General features: G+C 39.6%; 1 protein-coding gene across 1 annotated transcript in view; it reads right to left on the bottom strand.

The window, feature by feature from the left end:
* Positions 1-16,807, bottom strand: part of tdrd7b (tudor domain containing 7 b) — a 38,816-nt gene that overhangs the window by 15,199 nt on the left and 6,810 nt on the right. The window contains exons 4-9 of the mRNA XM_034676123.1: positions 7,428-7,638; positions 1,779-1,861; positions 1,244-1,452; positions 711-1,076; positions 314-621; positions 43-235 (exon numbers count right to left, since the gene is read on the bottom strand). Of these exons, the coding sequence (XP_034532014.1) occupies positions 43-235; positions 314-621; positions 711-1,076; positions 1,244-1,452; positions 1,779-1,861; positions 7,428-7,638 (1,370 nt within the window). The remainder of the gene's footprint in view (positions 1-42; positions 236-313; positions 622-710; positions 1,077-1,243; positions 1,453-1,778; positions 1,862-7,427; positions 7,639-16,807) is intronic.

Below are 16,807 nucleotides of genomic sequence, written 5' to 3'. Positions count from 1 at the left end.
GGTCGGTAAGTCGGTCTGTCGGTAGGCAGGTAGGTTTCTTACCTTGACCTTGTCTGCCATGACCTCACATACTTGCGCCCGTAGAATCTCCTCCTCTTCCTCAGCCCTTACAGCCACCAGCTGCCCCGAGAATGGAGAGGAAACAGGAGAAGGACTGCTTTGGTTCAAACCATAAAAGTCCCTCATGTCATCCTCCATTGACTCCTGAGCCTGGGAATAACCCTCACCGATGTACCTGACAGTGGTGAAAAGAGAAGGGTGTTATGAACCGCTAAGTCTTACAGAAGCGTCTTCACATCCACTTCACTCTTACCTTATTATAACCCCATTGGTGTTAGTTGCCTCCACCACCAACACAGATGGGTACTCCTCTTTGGGGATCTGCACAGAGGGCACGGCCTGATAACTGAACCTTCTCCCAATCTCATGCGTCACCCTCAACTCCTCCTCAGTATGTGCAGATTTCCCCTTATTACAGTTCTTATCCTCTTCTTCTCCACACCCACTGCTGCTCTGTCGGTACAAAATGGCTCTCTTGGGGTTGTCTGGCATCGGGTAGTCCACAGTGCAGATATCCGAGAGGAGGTGAAGGTTCTCCAGGACATGTTTAGGCAGTTTGATCTTGGAGAGAAAATATTATTTAAAGATTGGTTTAGTGCAGTGAGTAAGGTATTGACACAGACATGAAAGTGTATCGTACTGTCACTGACTTTATAAGTGTCCTGGAAGAGCTTAGGCAATGCATGGGCCCACAGTCCATTGGAGTACTTAACCAGCAGCACCTCCAATTTCAACTTCAGGTCGGGGCTGAGAGTGGCAGGGGAGGAGGGGGGGCTGGGTGACGCAGAGGATGGTGGCGACTTAGAAGAAGGTGAGCTAGAGCAAGTCTGATGGGTGCTGGTGGGTCCGTGCTGGGTAAAGGAATATATTGGTTTGTCTGTGGGGGGCGTTGAAGTAGGGACAGGGGAAGAGGGGGCGTCTGGAATAGATATGAGAGAAGGGGAGGATGCAGTGTTCTGTTCCTTGGCAGGGTAGAGTAACAGCTCTGATGTGTTGCTGCTGGTGGTTTTCTCTACCTAAGAGGTGAAATTGAAATGTAGTCATTATCAATAGAGACATGACAAAAACTCTGCAAACTAAGAATGATACTTCAAATTGTTTTCTCTCTCTCTCTCTCTCTCTCTCTCTCTCTCTCTCTCTCTCTCTCTCTCTCTCTCTCTCTCTCTCCATATATTGTACATACAGTGCATATATGAGTCCACTCCTCCAGGTCTTTGATGGCCTCAGTGGGCAGGTCCTGTTTGTACAGCTCTTTGTAGATCTGGGGCAGCTTTGAAACCCAGAAGCCGTTATTGTACATCCCAAGTATCTCCCTGATGTGGGTCTGGACCTGCTGGGGGTTGTAGGGCTTTACTTTCCCTGAGATGAGGCATTCCTTTAGGTTCAAGGGTGCTGGTAGATTAAAATATTTACACAAGAGTTGAGATATTAAACATTTCTGTGCTTGCATGCTGCTTCTACTACGTGGTTGTACCCCGTGGTTTTACCCCAAAAGCAACATTTTGTACACTTTGAGATGTCTCTTCAACAGGAAGTGTGTCTCTTTAAATGTTTAGCAGTAAGACTTATAGGACAGTTTCCTCTCTTGTTAGAGTCCTGATATGAAACAGATGATGTCTTTGACAAAAGTGCCTCAAAGCCACATGGTTCATTGGGTGCTTCCCCAGGGTTACACATAATGTATTGTAGTGTAATAAAAAGCAGCTGGTCCTACTTACTACCACTCGGTTGGGAGTTTCTGGAAAGGTGAGCATGCACCTCCTTCTGAAACCTTGATGGGAGGGTCATCCTCTTCTCTGATCTGGACACAAGAGAACAGAAAAAGGGAGGGATTTATGATACATGTTCTCATTTTAGATCCATCAACTTATATCTTTACATTCAGGTTTAATTCTTAGCAGATTTGTGTCTGTCTTATCCTTAAAAAGACTTTCTTTAATGTGAGTGTCCACTCAGTGCTCATGGTAAATGTAGTTGATAGAAGTGACACATCTTTCAGTGTGTGTTGTGCTAATGAAAATAAACGAGATCTCTGTATGTGATGTTTTAAGACGCATGACTTATTTTGGTTTTCTTCTTGAGGATCCATTTTAGTACTTTACTTTACTTTAGTACTTTGAAATTTATTTTAATGCACTTACTTTCCTGTCAATTGTTGTAAGCTGCTGTAACAAAATAATTTCCCCCAATGGGAGATCAATAAAAGTATCTCATCTTATCATCCAAATCAGGGGTTCCCAAACTTTTCAGCCCGCGTCCCCCAAAATAATGGTCCCAAAGACTTGCGACCCCCACTGTCCTTCATAGTTATTTAATGTGTCTTCATTTCGCTGGTCTGCAGAAAATGACCCTACCTATATGAACACGTGTCACATGTCTGTGTCTCACCACTATCGTCTCTCTCTCTCTTCATCTCCCTCTATCCCTCTCTCCAACACAGTCTCAGCAGATGTGTGTCTAACAAGAGTCTGGTCCTGCTGGAGGTTTCTGCCTGCTAAAGGCGGAATGGTGGATTAAGATGAGATCAGACTGAGTCCTGTCTGTAAGATGGGACTGGATCTTATCCTGTCTTGATGTTGGGTCTTTGTTAATAATAGAACATAGAGTATAGTCTAGACCTTGGAAAGAGTCTGAGTATGACGTTTGTCGTGATTCAGAGCTTTATAAATAAAGATTGATCGATTGATATACCCTCTAGTGCCAGCCAAACTGAAGGACACCTTTGATTATACCCTGCAGTACTGGTCTCCTCAATGAATGTCAACCCTACAGATGTCTTTCAGCCTGCACTAGTACCTGTCAAGAGCTGAGAGCTTGATAAAGGTCCCCATTGATGATGAGGTTAGGATAAACCTCCTTCTGCCCCTGATGAAGTGGATTGTTGCTGAAGATCATCTAAGACTGTTGTTACATTAGTGCCGTCACAGTGATGGCTCTAAAGAAATGACTGCCTACATGTAAGGGTTTCTGGACCGAGTTCCAGAGGTGAGAGCGGCCAACAGCTGAGGAACTGGCTCTGTTTTTAAGCATGACCATCTTTTTGTGTTTTGTTGTCCCTATCTAGACTTTCAGTTTCAACATTTGATATGACGTTTTATTTAAATTTAATAAGGTATTTAAAAGATTTGCAAACAATCATGTTCTGTTATCATTAACACTTTGCACAGCATCCCCGCTTTTAGGGGGAATGGAGTTGTACATAAAAGACACCTCCTAAAAGACACCTCATAAAAGGCATGGCAAGTCAGGGCAACAAATTCAACCAGGAGAGTGAGAAAGTAACATAAACTCTTCCTGCTGGAACCCTTTGTGGTGGGATGTGATGCAAAGCATGATGCACCACTCTACCCTTGGTTGACTTGGGGGCATGTAATTGTTGAAGTCAGTAACAACACAATGCTGGCCTACCTGGTTCCAGGTGGGTCTTGTACCTTGATTGGCTGACTGTAGTAGGTCCATGGCCCATACCGTTTCTGATTAGAGCTCTAACTCAGGCAGGGCAGATCATCCTCTCACATCAGATACTGGGGTAGCCCCCTAAGATCTTGAGGTTAAGAGGGTGATATCGAGCTGATTGGGACTCCTGGCTGCAGTTATCTAAACCATTTAAAAGGTATGTGCCCCATCCACATGTAGGGCCGACAAGGCAATCCAGGCTGCTGCCCTTTGTAGGGTAATCCTGGATTTCTTGCTGAGCTAATTTGATTGCGGTTGTGTTGCATACAGGCCTGTGCTGTTTGAGGTGGGACCTTAAGAGGCTGCTAGACAATCTCCAGTGGTCTCTACATTCTGAAACTCAAGTAAGCACTCCTCTCAGCCCTGGCATTGACAAAGATGCAGGGGTATTCATACAAGTTTGACAGTGGCCACAGGGGGTCGGTTGTACTGCCTGGAATAGCTTTGTTACTAGCTAACAATACAAATGTAGGGAGTCAAAGGACATCCAAGCTGAAATAGCCTGTTGTTTTCCAGGGCAACCATCTCTGTCAAATGAGGCTGGAAATAGAAGAAGAGCAAAAGACACAAAAAGCTGAAAGTGTTTACCTCCCTAGCAGCCTATTTTGGCTATACATGGTAAATTGACTTATAAAGCACTTTCTTAAAGCTAGTCTTTCTGAGCACTCAAAGCGCTTTTACACTACTCGTCACATTCACTCACTGACGGTCTCAAAGTATGAGGAGCCTGTGGAAGTGTTATAAACTGCAAATCATCAAGAATCTGCTTGAGGCTGGCTGCAGAAACACTGGAAACCACATACACACCAATTCAAAGAAGACAATCGTTGCAGCAATAATAAACATGTTTACAGCCTGGTTCAAAAAACAGTTCGGATCTACGTAGCTACTTTCTCTATCAGCACACACTGTACGGGGGGTGAATTTCTTTCTAACGCGACGGTTCAGAAGATATTGGGATTACGAGTTTTTGCCCAAATAAGGACATGACTGACTTGACAACCGGACAGGAACACATAGCTGTTGGCTATATGGCTATAAGGCTGCGCCATTGATCGGCTTCAAAACAGCGCTCAGGAACAGATGGCTGACGTCACGGATACTACGTCCATTATTTATACTGTCTATGGTATTGGCTAATCTCATTTTACACATTCACACACCGCTGAACAACAGCAGGAACAATTTGGGGTTAGGACACTACGGCATGTGACTGCAGGAGATGGGATCAAACTGCCAAACTTCTGATTGACAGACGACCCACTCTACCCACTGAGCCACAGCCACCCCGCAGGTGTAGAAAATGATGCTCAAAAAACAAGCAAAATCCCTTCAATGTCTTTCTAAGCAGTGAAGCCGATCGTTGGCGGCAGCCATATTGGAAATGTTGAACTGAACCTAACTTCTGTCGAGCTAGTGTGAGGTAAGAGGCGGGCCTTTAGCCTCCTCGCTAACAGCTACAGTGTGCCCGTCTGTCCTTTAAGTCATTGAAGACTCACTACACTGCTTAACTCAGCACAGGCAACATTCGGCTCACCTAATACTTAAGAAACGTACTTTATTAATCGCCAGGGGGGGAAATTTTATTTTCACTCGTGTTGTTTTTCGGTCATGCTACACGCACAGTTTTTTTGTTATATATACATACAATCATGCACACACACATGCAGTGGACATGCACTTTGGGAGAGATGTCAGAGTGAGGATACTGTGCACCCTAAGCAGTTGGGGTTGCGGTGCCTTGCTCAAGGGCACCTCGGCTGTGCCCAGGCAAGTGAACCAGCACCTCTCCAGCCACCAGTCCACTTGCCAAGCTTTAGCCATGCTGGGACTCGAACCGGCTACCCTTCAGTTCCCAAGCCAAGTCCCTATGGACTGAGCTACTGCCGCCCCCTTGCAGTGTTTTAATTGTATTCAAAGATTTAAATGTTGGGCCTCCCAAATTTGTATGCTGAATAAACCAATTGTACAACCAGTCATGCTATAGTACGGTTGCTGGTAAGAGCCATGCAAAATGACAAAGGATGAAACACTTTTACAAAGTTGGAGACAAATTTACATTCTGGAAAACATTTTTACATTTTATAAAATGAAATTACATTAAACACTTTTACCAAGAACAAAACAAATTTACAGACATCAGATTCTGACGTAAAAGCAATGTACCAAATACAGGAAGTGATCTGTAAGTGATAGAGTAAGTGGTTTGTTTTGGTGGAGAGAAACTGACTGTCCTGCCAATCACAGGTCATTCTGATGTGTCCTTTCATAATAAAAGACAAGAATATTAGAAAAAAAATGTTTGATGACCCTGGATACTTTCAGTCAGAGATTATGAACAAATCTCAGTTTCCACTGACTCATTATAGTTCAGACTATACTTTTTTTCAAATTTCAAATGGCTGATGTTTTAAATTTACACATCAGATCAAGCTGTGATTGGCTGGATTACATCATGAGGTTGTCTACTATTAGTCTGAACTATAATGAGTCAGTGAAAAATGAGATTTGTTCATAATCTCTGATTGAAAATATCCTGAAATATCACTATTTTTTTGTTTGGGTTTTATTTTGAAAGGACAGATCAGAATGACCTGTGATTGGCATGAAATCCGTTTCTCTCCGCCAAAAAGAACTGCTCACTCCATCACTTTCTGTATTTGGTTCATTTCTTTTCAGTCAGAATCTGCTGTTTGTAAATTTGTTTCTGGTAAAAACATTCCGTCTCTTTAAAATTGTTTCTGATTTTGTAAATTATTTTTCTTAAATGTAAATTTGTTTTGTTCTTGGTAAAAGTGTTTAATGTCATTTTGTTTTATAAAATGTAAATCTGTCTCTGACTTTGTGAAACTGTCTCATCCTTTGTAAATTTGCATTGCACCTCCCAGCCGCTGCACACACACACACACACACACACACACACACACACACACACACACACACACACACACACACACACACACACACACACACACACAAACACACACAAACATACTCCCTCACACACAAATGATGCCAACACAGTGCTGCCAGCATTTTGTCCAGTGGAAGATCTAGAGGCTTACAGAGAGATGTGCTGATTCACTTTGTGTCGTTTTAGAAGCGTTAAGCTACCAGAGAATAGGCCAGGGATTAGAAATGGCTCACATCCTCCCTGCCCTGGGCTTCATCAGACTTCCCTCCCTGCTGCCCATTGTGCTGTGGAGGGCCGGTGGTGCACCGGACCACCGCAGGGACACTGACAGAGAACTGATGTCAATCGTGTTTTCACAGATGACTGATGAACTGAGCCATTTTGGATGGAAGTGAGAAAATCAGTCATGTAGCCAAATGATTCTTGATTCAATGTTGAAGCACTGCAGATAGACAGTATAGTGTCTTTATCAACACTTCTAGTTTCTACAACAATAATGTGTTCAGGTATTAACTCACAGAGAAGAAGAAGTTGACAGAGAAGACAGTGAAGGGTGGAAAGATGAAGAACCAGAAAAATCTATGGAGAACGTCATGACCCAGTGCTTGATGAGCAGCAACAGGAAGGCTGATGTAGTCAGAAGTCAGAGTTCAACGTGGCTCCTGATACCAGCACACTGTTCTGACTCAGAGCTGGGCATGTTCATGGATATTATTTCACAGAGAGACTTTCAAGAACATGTTCAAAATATGGACTTCAGCACTATAATCAAAGTCAAACACTACTTCATGTATAGTTGAATACATTATTGTAAAATCCTAAACAACAAAAAAACAAAAAATATTTCTAAACCCTTTAAAGTGACTAACTCTGCCACCTCTGCATTATGATCTTATTTCAGAAGTGAAGTAAGCTGTGTTTGTACTTGAGCTTCTCCTCTCTGATCAGATGTCTTCACCTGTTTAGCTCCTCACCATTTACCCTTCTCCTCACTCACTTCTCTGCAGGCGGGTTCCCTCTCCGGCTATGTGTGTTCTGACCGGACATCTTGTTGGAATGTGTCCCGGTCTTGCCTTCTGAAGGGCCATCCCTCATGTCTCTGGCCTGCCTGAAGTCTCCATGTCCCGTCCCTCGACCTCCGCCTCCTCCTCCTCTCCCAACGCCTCGTCCGCGGTGGTTCGGCTGTCTCAGAGAGGTTTGAGGTTTGGCTATACGAAGAAAGAGAAAACAAACAAGGGTTGAGACTAACTCAAAAACACACACAAAATACTGGGCCTCTGAAATAAAAAAAAAAAATATATATATATATATATATATATATATATATATATATATATATATATATATATATGGCAAGCCGTTCAGGAAATAATATATTGAATGAAAGTCTGAATATATTGAATGAAACTCGATATATATGGAATGAAGTCTGAATATATGGAATGAAACTCGATATATATGGAATGAAGTCTGAATAAATTGAATGAAACTCGATATATATGGAATGAAACTCGATATATATGGAATGAAAGTCTGAATATATGGAATGAAACTCGATATATATGGAATGAAAGTCTGAATATATGGAATGAAACTTGATATATATGGAATGAAAGTCTGAATATATGGAATGAAACTTGATATATATGGAATGAATGTCTGAATATATGGAATGAAACTTGATATATATGGAATGAAAGTCTGAATATATGGAATGAAACTTGATATATATGGAATGAAAGTCTGAATATATGGAATGAAACTCGATATATATGGAATGAAGTCTGAATATATTGAATGAAAGCTTAAATAAGTACTCTGAACACCACTTATAATCGTATTGTTTTATTGTCATCAAAGAGACTCATCTTTATTAATGTCTCTCCGAAAATAACCTTTTGCACTTCTTTTTAGTGTTTCTGAGGGGACACATTTTCCTCTACCTCTGTAACCTGTGGTAATTTGGTCGTACTTTTTCATTACACTCACTCACTGTCAGATGATGCACACAGGTATGAGCTCCACCTGTTAACATTGAACAGGATGCTACATTATCACAAGTCATAACAAAAGTTAGCTAGCGAACTAGAGGACTGAACCACCTGAATAAAGAAGGGGCAATATCTTTAGCCTTTGTAGAAGTGTGTACAACCTGTGATGTTTAATATTTTCGTATTTTCACTTGTTTACTACCCTCCTAAATGCTTCTGCAGCCCACTGCTTCGTGTTCCTCTCGTCTCTCTGTGCAGACGGTCCGATCATCACTTTTGGATGAAACCAACTTAATAGAGAGGAGGGGTGGGTTCCTTTTTCCTATACGGATTGACTTAACAGCACATGCATTACCCAAGGGGTTGATAACCCCTTCATTAATTAAAATTGCAGTGAAAACATCTCGTGCCTCCCTCATGGTTGCATTACTAAAAGCTACGTCTAACCGGAAAACAAAATCACACCCCTATGATCACACCCCAGAAAGACAAGATGGCGCAGGCCATACATGACGTGATTTTTCATTCCATATATTCCGAGTTTCATTCCATATATATCGAGTTTCATTCCATATATATCAAGTTTCATTCAATATATTCAGACTTCATTCCATATATATCGAGTTTCATTCCATATATATCGAGTTTCATTCAATATATTCAGACTTCATTCCATATATATCGAGTTTCATTCCATATATATCAAGTTTAATTCAATATATTCAGACTTCATTCCATATATATCGAGTTTCATTCAATATATTCAGACTTCATTCCATATATATCGAGTTTCATTCCATATATATCAAGTTTCATTCAATATATTCAGACTTCATTCCATATATATCGAGTTTCATTCAATATATTCAGACTTCATTCCATATATATCGAGTTTCATTCAATATATTCAGACTTCATTCCATATATATCAAGTTTCATTCAATATATTCAGACTTCATTCCATATATATCAAGTTTCATTCCATATATATCAAGTTTCATTCCATATATTCAGACTTCATTCCATATATATCAAGTTTCATTCCATATATATCAAGTTTCATTCCATATATTCAGACTTCATTCCATATATATCAAGTTTCATTCCATATATATCAAGTTTCATTCAATATATTCAGACTTCATTCCATATATATCGAGTTTCATTCCATATATATCAAGTTTCATTCAATATATTCAGACTTTCAATCCATATATTCAGACTTCATTCCATATATATTAATTTCCTGAACGGCTTGCCATATATATATATATATATATATATATATATATATATATATATTGGAAATATATTGGAGGCCAGGCAACAACATCTTTTTTTGAGATCTTATTTTTATTAAGATTATTTTAATCCTGACTTTAAAGTTTGAATTCTGAGGTTTTTTTCTCAGAATTCAGGCTCTAATTTCAGAATGCTGAGAAAAAGGCTGATTCAAACTTTAAGTCAGAAGTTAAAGACAAAAAGAAAGATCAAAGAAAAAAAATCTTGCCCCAAATTTATTTTCAATACATTTTTTTTAAAGTAATGTTTTTGACTTTTTTTATTTTTTATTCTCATTATTATTTATTTATTTTTTGTTTGTTTTTTTATTATTACTTGTTTGTCTTTTGTTTTTTTATGTTGTCCAAATCTGTGCCTTGTTTACTTTTATTACTGTTATTCTGTCTACCCATCACTTGGTCACCCTCTTCTTGTAAAGCACATTTCTTGCATAAAAAAAATAAAAATAAAAGAATGTATTAATACATTTTAAAAAGTTTTATTTTGGGACATTTTCCCTTTTTTTGATAGGAAAGCTGAAGAGAGACAGGAAAATGTTTATATTTATATTTAACATTTATATTTAACATTCAACATTTATATTTATATTAAACATTTATATTTACATTAAACATTTATATTTCACATTTATATTTATATTTTACATTTGTATTTAACATTCAACATTTCTTTTTTTAAATTTATATTTATATTAAACATTTATATTGAACAATTATATTCATATGTAACATTTGTATCTAACATCCAACATTTATATTTATATTTAACATTCATATTTATATTTAATGTTTGCATTTATATTTAACATTCACACCACGTTTTTATGATGTTTTGGAGCTAAATGTGGAGAATTGTTGCTGTTAATTTCTGTGTTGAACTTTACAAACGGAGCCCAATAGTTAAGATTCCTGAAGAATCATTCAAACGTTTTGCTTTGAAGCAAACAAGTTTCACTTCACACAAGTGAACAAGTTGATGTACATTCATCATTTGTACATCAACTTGTGCTGCTGCTGGTGGCTTGGTTTTTAGAGCAAAGAGATTTACAGTTCTGGAACATAAAGCTCAAATTCAACATAAACTTGAAAAAACTGCTCCAGCTGCTGCTTTGTCCACTATGAACCCAGAGCTTTGGAGCTTTCAAGATAGAAGCCTTGTTTCTCTTTCATTCTTGGCAACATATTTTGGCACTACAGAAATGAAAAACACTTGCATTCAGGAAACTGTCAGGATTCTTCAATGTGCTCATTTTGATTATATTAATTAGCTCATCTCAACTTGATTAACTCAACTGTCTTAACGAACAGTCACTCTAAAGTTCATTTGATCTTAGACACAGCTGTTAACAATGAGCTTATCAACAAACATTGACACACAAGGACACTGTCTGTACATCTGTCTGTGTTTGTCCATCTCAAACAGACACAACTATGCTAACTTGTATAATTAAACTCATGTGTTTGATTCAGAGCTTTCCTGCTCAGGTCATAAAACACTCATCTTTTTCTGCCTGTCCATCTGTCAGAGTGGACCTTATAAATCTCCCTCTCTCTGGATCGCTGTCCTTCTTTTGACTCTTGAGCTTTGCTGCCTTGGTCAACATCCCTGCCTTCTCCTTCTTCTTGTCAATAATATTAATTTCTTCCTTCTCCTTCCTATTTCTTCTCCTTCTTCCTATCTCATTTTTAAGCTTCCTCTCTTTCAAATCTAGCTTGCCTGTGCTACTCTCATCACCACCTTTCTCCACAATTCTACAATGTTTAATTGCTTTTACCCTTCATCTTAATCATAGTTATCTCTTCCCTTCAGTTCTCTTTGTAGGGGAGACCGGTATAGTTGTAACACTTTCTGCATCCTTTAACTCACAGAATTTTTTAACAATAATTCTCACATTTGTATGTAAAGTACCCATCTGTGTTACTAAAATAATAAATCAATTTGAACCTCTACAAAATATGATAGATTTTAGGAGATGTTTTCTAATACGTGGTCTTCCTTTGTTACAACCATAGACTGTATAAATAATGGACGTAGCATCCGTGACGTCATCCGTTTGTTTCTGAGCGCTGTTTTGAAGCCAGTCGTCGGCGGGTGCCATATTGGAAATGTTGAACTCAACCTAACTTCTGTCAAGCTAGTGTGAGGTAAAGAGGCGGGCCTTTAGCCTCCTCCCTAATAGCTACAGTTTTCCCACCTGTCAATCAAGTCAGCCATGTCCTTATTTGGGCAAAACTCACAAGTTTAATATCTTCGAAAATAAGAAGTTATAAATAAATTCACCCGTACAGTGTGCGCTGATAGAGAAATGAGTTATTCAGACCTAAAGGGTTTTTGAACCAGGCTGTAAACATGTTTATATCTGCTATAAAGATCGTCTCTTTGAATGGGTGTGTATGTGGTTTCTGGTGTTTCTGCAGACAGCCTGTAGCGAACAAAATCAGGAGAAATCAGCTGACGCTTAGGGCGGTTTTGCGCTGAGGGCTGGAAACACTGAATCACATTGAGTTTGAATAGCAAATAGGCGCTGCCTTTGCTTTTTCCCTCTCTCTCTTTCCCACTTTCTCCTTCCCTTCTCTCTCTCTCTCTCTCTCTCTCTCCCTCTCTCTCTCTCTCTCTTTCTCTCTCTCTCTCTGTCTCCTGTTTGCACACACACTACCAGTCATAAGTTTGGAAACACCTTCTCATAGAAGGGTTTGTATTTATTGTAATGATGTAAACACTGTAGATTAATACTGAAGACATCCAAACTATGAAAGAACATATATGGAATTATTGAATGAACCAAAAAGTGTTAAACAAAGCAGAATCTGTTTTATATTTTAGATTCTGTAAAGTAGCCCCCTTTTTCCTTCATGACAGCTTTGCACACTCTTGGTATTCTCTCAGTCTGCTTCATGAAGTGGTCTCCTGGAATGGTTTCTAATGAACATGAGCCTTGTCAAGAGTTCATTTGTAGAATGACTTGCCTTCTTAATGTGTTTGAGACCATCAGTTGTGTTGTTCAGAGGTAGGGTTAGTACACAATGGATAGCTCTATTTGACTACTGTTGTAATCCAGATTATGGCAAAACCAGATTATTTCATAGTTTTGATGTCTTCAGTATTAATCTACAATGTTGAAAATAATTAAAATAAATACAAACCATTGAATGAGAAGGTTTGTCCAAACTTTTGACTGGTAGTGTACAATTATAGTATTTAAAAATAATAGTGCATGAACTTGAATTTATAAATATAGCATTCACACATTCACTGATGGTAGAGGCTCCTACAATAAGGGACCATCAGTGTTAGTTAATCTCATTCATACACATTCACACACCGCTGTCTACGTCACTGGGAGTTGTTTGGCCCCCTGAACGAGTATTTCCCCTGTTAATAACTTATTAAACAGCTGATCAGGAAGAGTAAACATGCCTATTATACTAATGATATCAGACTACTTGACTTATTGTTTTTGTCAGCTGGTGAATCAGATAACATCACATATGAAACCTTGAGGTGATTATCAATAGGTCATGCTTAAAACTCATGGTTTCATTCCACTTATCACAGACCGACTCTTTAGAGAACTACGTATGTTTCTGATCTGTTTAAGCCCCCCCCTTCATAACTGTTTTAAGGTTGTTATTAATCTCTTCTTTTATAAAGTCTAGGTGAAGTCCTAGCCACTGCAGCATCAGATTAGTGACTGACATTTGATACCGGGGCGTGTCTGTCACTGAAAAGACTTCTGCTCAGAGCAGCAATATGTTTTGGAATGCTACTTGGCATAGCTGGTCCAGAACCACTAACATATCAGGTAGCCTCTCCTTCTGTATGCACCTGAATCTGTATCACTGAAACTGGACTGACTCTGCAAATTGCAAGTCACCTTCCAAGGGTCTGGAGTCTGCCAAAGCGGAGCCAGGCCTGACTAATACCACCCTACTGGTACCCACAGCCCCTCCCTCGAACCTTACCCTCATATCATTGGCAGTGGGATACCATCAGTTATCAGGCCCCTCTCCTTTGGAATCATCTACCAGTCAGGGTCCGGGAGGCAGACACCCTCTCTACTTTTAAGAGTAGGCTTCAAACTTTCCTTTTTGATAAAGCTTATAGTTAGAGCTGGATCAGGCTTGGACCAGCTCTTAGTTATGCTGCTATAGGCTTACACTGCCGGGGGAACTGGTGCACTGACACACTGGGATCCTATCTCACCCCTCATCACTTACTTTAACTCTTCCTGTCCCATTAAAGTTACTAACCATAGACCTTTCTGGAGTCCCTGAGCCCCCTTGTCTTGTAGGTTCCTCTGAGCTGCATCTTGAAAGTTATGACAATGTGATTCTGAACTCCACTTTCAGGCTAGAGTATACATTATTTATTGATGGAATCAACACTAAAGTATTTTTTCACAAGATGCTTCACATCCTTATTTTAGCTCTGGCAGCTGGCTTCTCTTTTACAACTTATTTTCTGTTAAATTATTCTCTAAATCTCTTTCTTCCTATTATAACAAGGCCCTAACACTAGAATCAACTGAATTCAATACTTCCTGAATGTTTCACTAGAAAGGCTCTGCTTGCTTTCTTGCCACAATGTATTTTCCAAACCATTTATTTTACATTTCTAAACTCAACCATGTTTGCCTAATTTCATTTAATGTTAAATCAAATTTGGTTAAAAGTGGAAGGGACACAGAAATCCAGTTAATCAGACAACTCAGGAAACTGTTGATACATTAAAGGTAAATATGTGTAAATACTAATTTAAAGAAAATGTTGAAGACCCATAGTAATTAGGAATGGGACATGATTTTCTGAAACATTTAACATTTAGATTTAACATTTAAAATTTGGATTTAACATTTAACATCTAGATTAAACATTTAGATTTTAACATTTCACATTAAGATTTTAACATTTCACATTTAGATTTAAACATTTCCCATTTAGATTTAACATTTAGATTTTAACATTTCACATTTGTATTTTAACATTTCACATTTAGATTTAACATTTAAAATTGAGATTTCACATTTAACACCCAGATTTAGATCTACATTTAGATTTAACATTTAGATTTAACATCGAACATTTATTCAGCATTTGGATTTAACAGTGATTTTAACTTAAATATATTTTTCACAACATTAAATGTGAAGAAGACCACAAATATTGCTCTAAATGTGTTAAAAAAAAAGTGACTTTTAACTTTTTACATTTTTATGATGTTTTGGAGCTAAACGTGGAGAATTGTTGTTTTTATTTTCAGTGTGCACAACTTTACAAACGGCGCCCCATAGCTGCTGCGTCATAGAAACGCTCGCACACAGGTCGAGACCATGGTCGAGACAGGTGCTGTCAGTGCCGTTTGTGTGGCAGTCGCATTAACCAGCACCGGTTAACGCGACTGCCACACAAACGGAGCATTAACGGGACCTGTATGACGTGTTTACTTCTACACCTGCAGCGCAACAAGTGTTGTGTGAGTCACTGTTGTTTAAACTTGACATTTCAAACCTGCTGTCAGAGAGCTGGATTATGAATGAACAAATGCCAGAGACTATGGAATAGTGTTTTGGCTTGAAATGCCCATCCCTGATAGAGATGGTGTGTCATGTAGAGTCCCAAAAGCTCGGTAAAATGATCCTGACAGCCTCTACAAGTCGAGTTAGACATTACTTTGATGATGTATCAGCATTGCATCAGCATGTATTACATCACATTTCTATAAAGTGACAGTATCAGTACACCCTATTTGGTTTGACCTGTTCAATTTTCACATTCCTTTATATCTTTCATGTTCCCTCCTACTGCCTTTCTTTCATTTCATCTTTCATTTTTTGTCCAGAACTTTTTCCTCTGTTCTTGCTAAATCTCGTGTGATATTTACAGAGTTAAGACATAGCCAGCAATGTCCTCAGTCTATATCTTTAGTAGTAGTCAATAGTCTTTTCTAATTCCAAGGCTTTTTTCCCCTTTTCATCTCAGCAAATTTGCTACCTACATTGCCCTGGCAGCAGGCTGCAAGCAGGAACACTAACTCAGCAAACGAATACACAAAACACAAAATACGCTACAGAAAACTGTGCAGTCACACACAGGCAGGCAAACGTTTGAATCCACATGCAAAACAAAGGCAAGGACGAGCACTTGATACCATCACTAACAGCAGATGATGAGTCATCTCACCACACAGTCTCTGGTCTGTCTCTGCAGGAACATCAGTATCCTGGGGAGGCAGTGGAGGTCATTATTACACTGAGAGTCTCAGAGAGAGGTTCGTTTGTAAATCAACTGCTCTTCCCTCGCAGCAGAGTCTCAACAGCCGTGAACTACCGTAGCCCCATCCTAACATCCCCCCCCCTCTCTCCTCTCTGTCTCTCTTTAGGGGAGAGAGAGAGAAACTCCTCCCTCCTACTTCACCATGCCGCTGCTTTTCAAGTCCTCCAACCCTCTTGCTGCCACTCCTCCCTTCTCACCCCTGCACTGCTACCACCTACCTCTAAGTGAGAGTAGGACCGTATTCAATTAGAAGTGTTTGCACTATGAGGTCTAAACAATGTCTGTATCTGAGTGAGCACAGGGTGGGATGGATTGTAGGTTTTCATGTGTACGTTTGCACTGATATGGTAGTTTTTAAAGTAGTTATATAAGAAAATGTGGGGAACAAGGATTTTTGTCCTTTTTTCTGTGTTTTTTCTGTCAGAGGCTGGGCGTGGCTTCCAGGTGCTGGAGCTCCCAACAGGCAGACCTGGTTCTCCTCAATGAATCACCTGCTGCAGTATTTAGACCCTGGCTCTTCTCCTCCTCACTGCCAGATGATTTCAGCCTTCATGTGGTACAATTGGCCCCTTGGAGTAATCTAGTTTTTCACAGATTCTTGACGTGTACTTGTTGTTCCATGTTACTTACTGTTTTTGTTCTTTTAACACCTTCCAGTGTCTCCAGTCTCCGAGCTCCAGTACCTCTAAGCTCAGCCGTAGCCGAAAGCTCCCCTCCCAGTCCCACAAGGGCCTTCCCCTCGCCTTTCCCTCCTGGGTGCCTCTGCCCCAGCCTCTACCTTCCACCAGCCTCAACCTGCCCGCACCAACTCC

This window comes from Notolabrus celidotus, chromosome 23, assembly GCF_009762535.1.
Source record: "Notolabrus celidotus isolate fNotCel1 chromosome 23, fNotCel1.pri, whole genome shotgun sequence".
In the NCBI taxonomy this organism is placed as follows: domain Eukaryota; kingdom Metazoa; phylum Chordata; class Actinopteri; order Labriformes; family Labridae; genus Notolabrus; species Notolabrus celidotus.
This window is presented reverse-complemented; position numbering and strand designations above follow the sequence as displayed.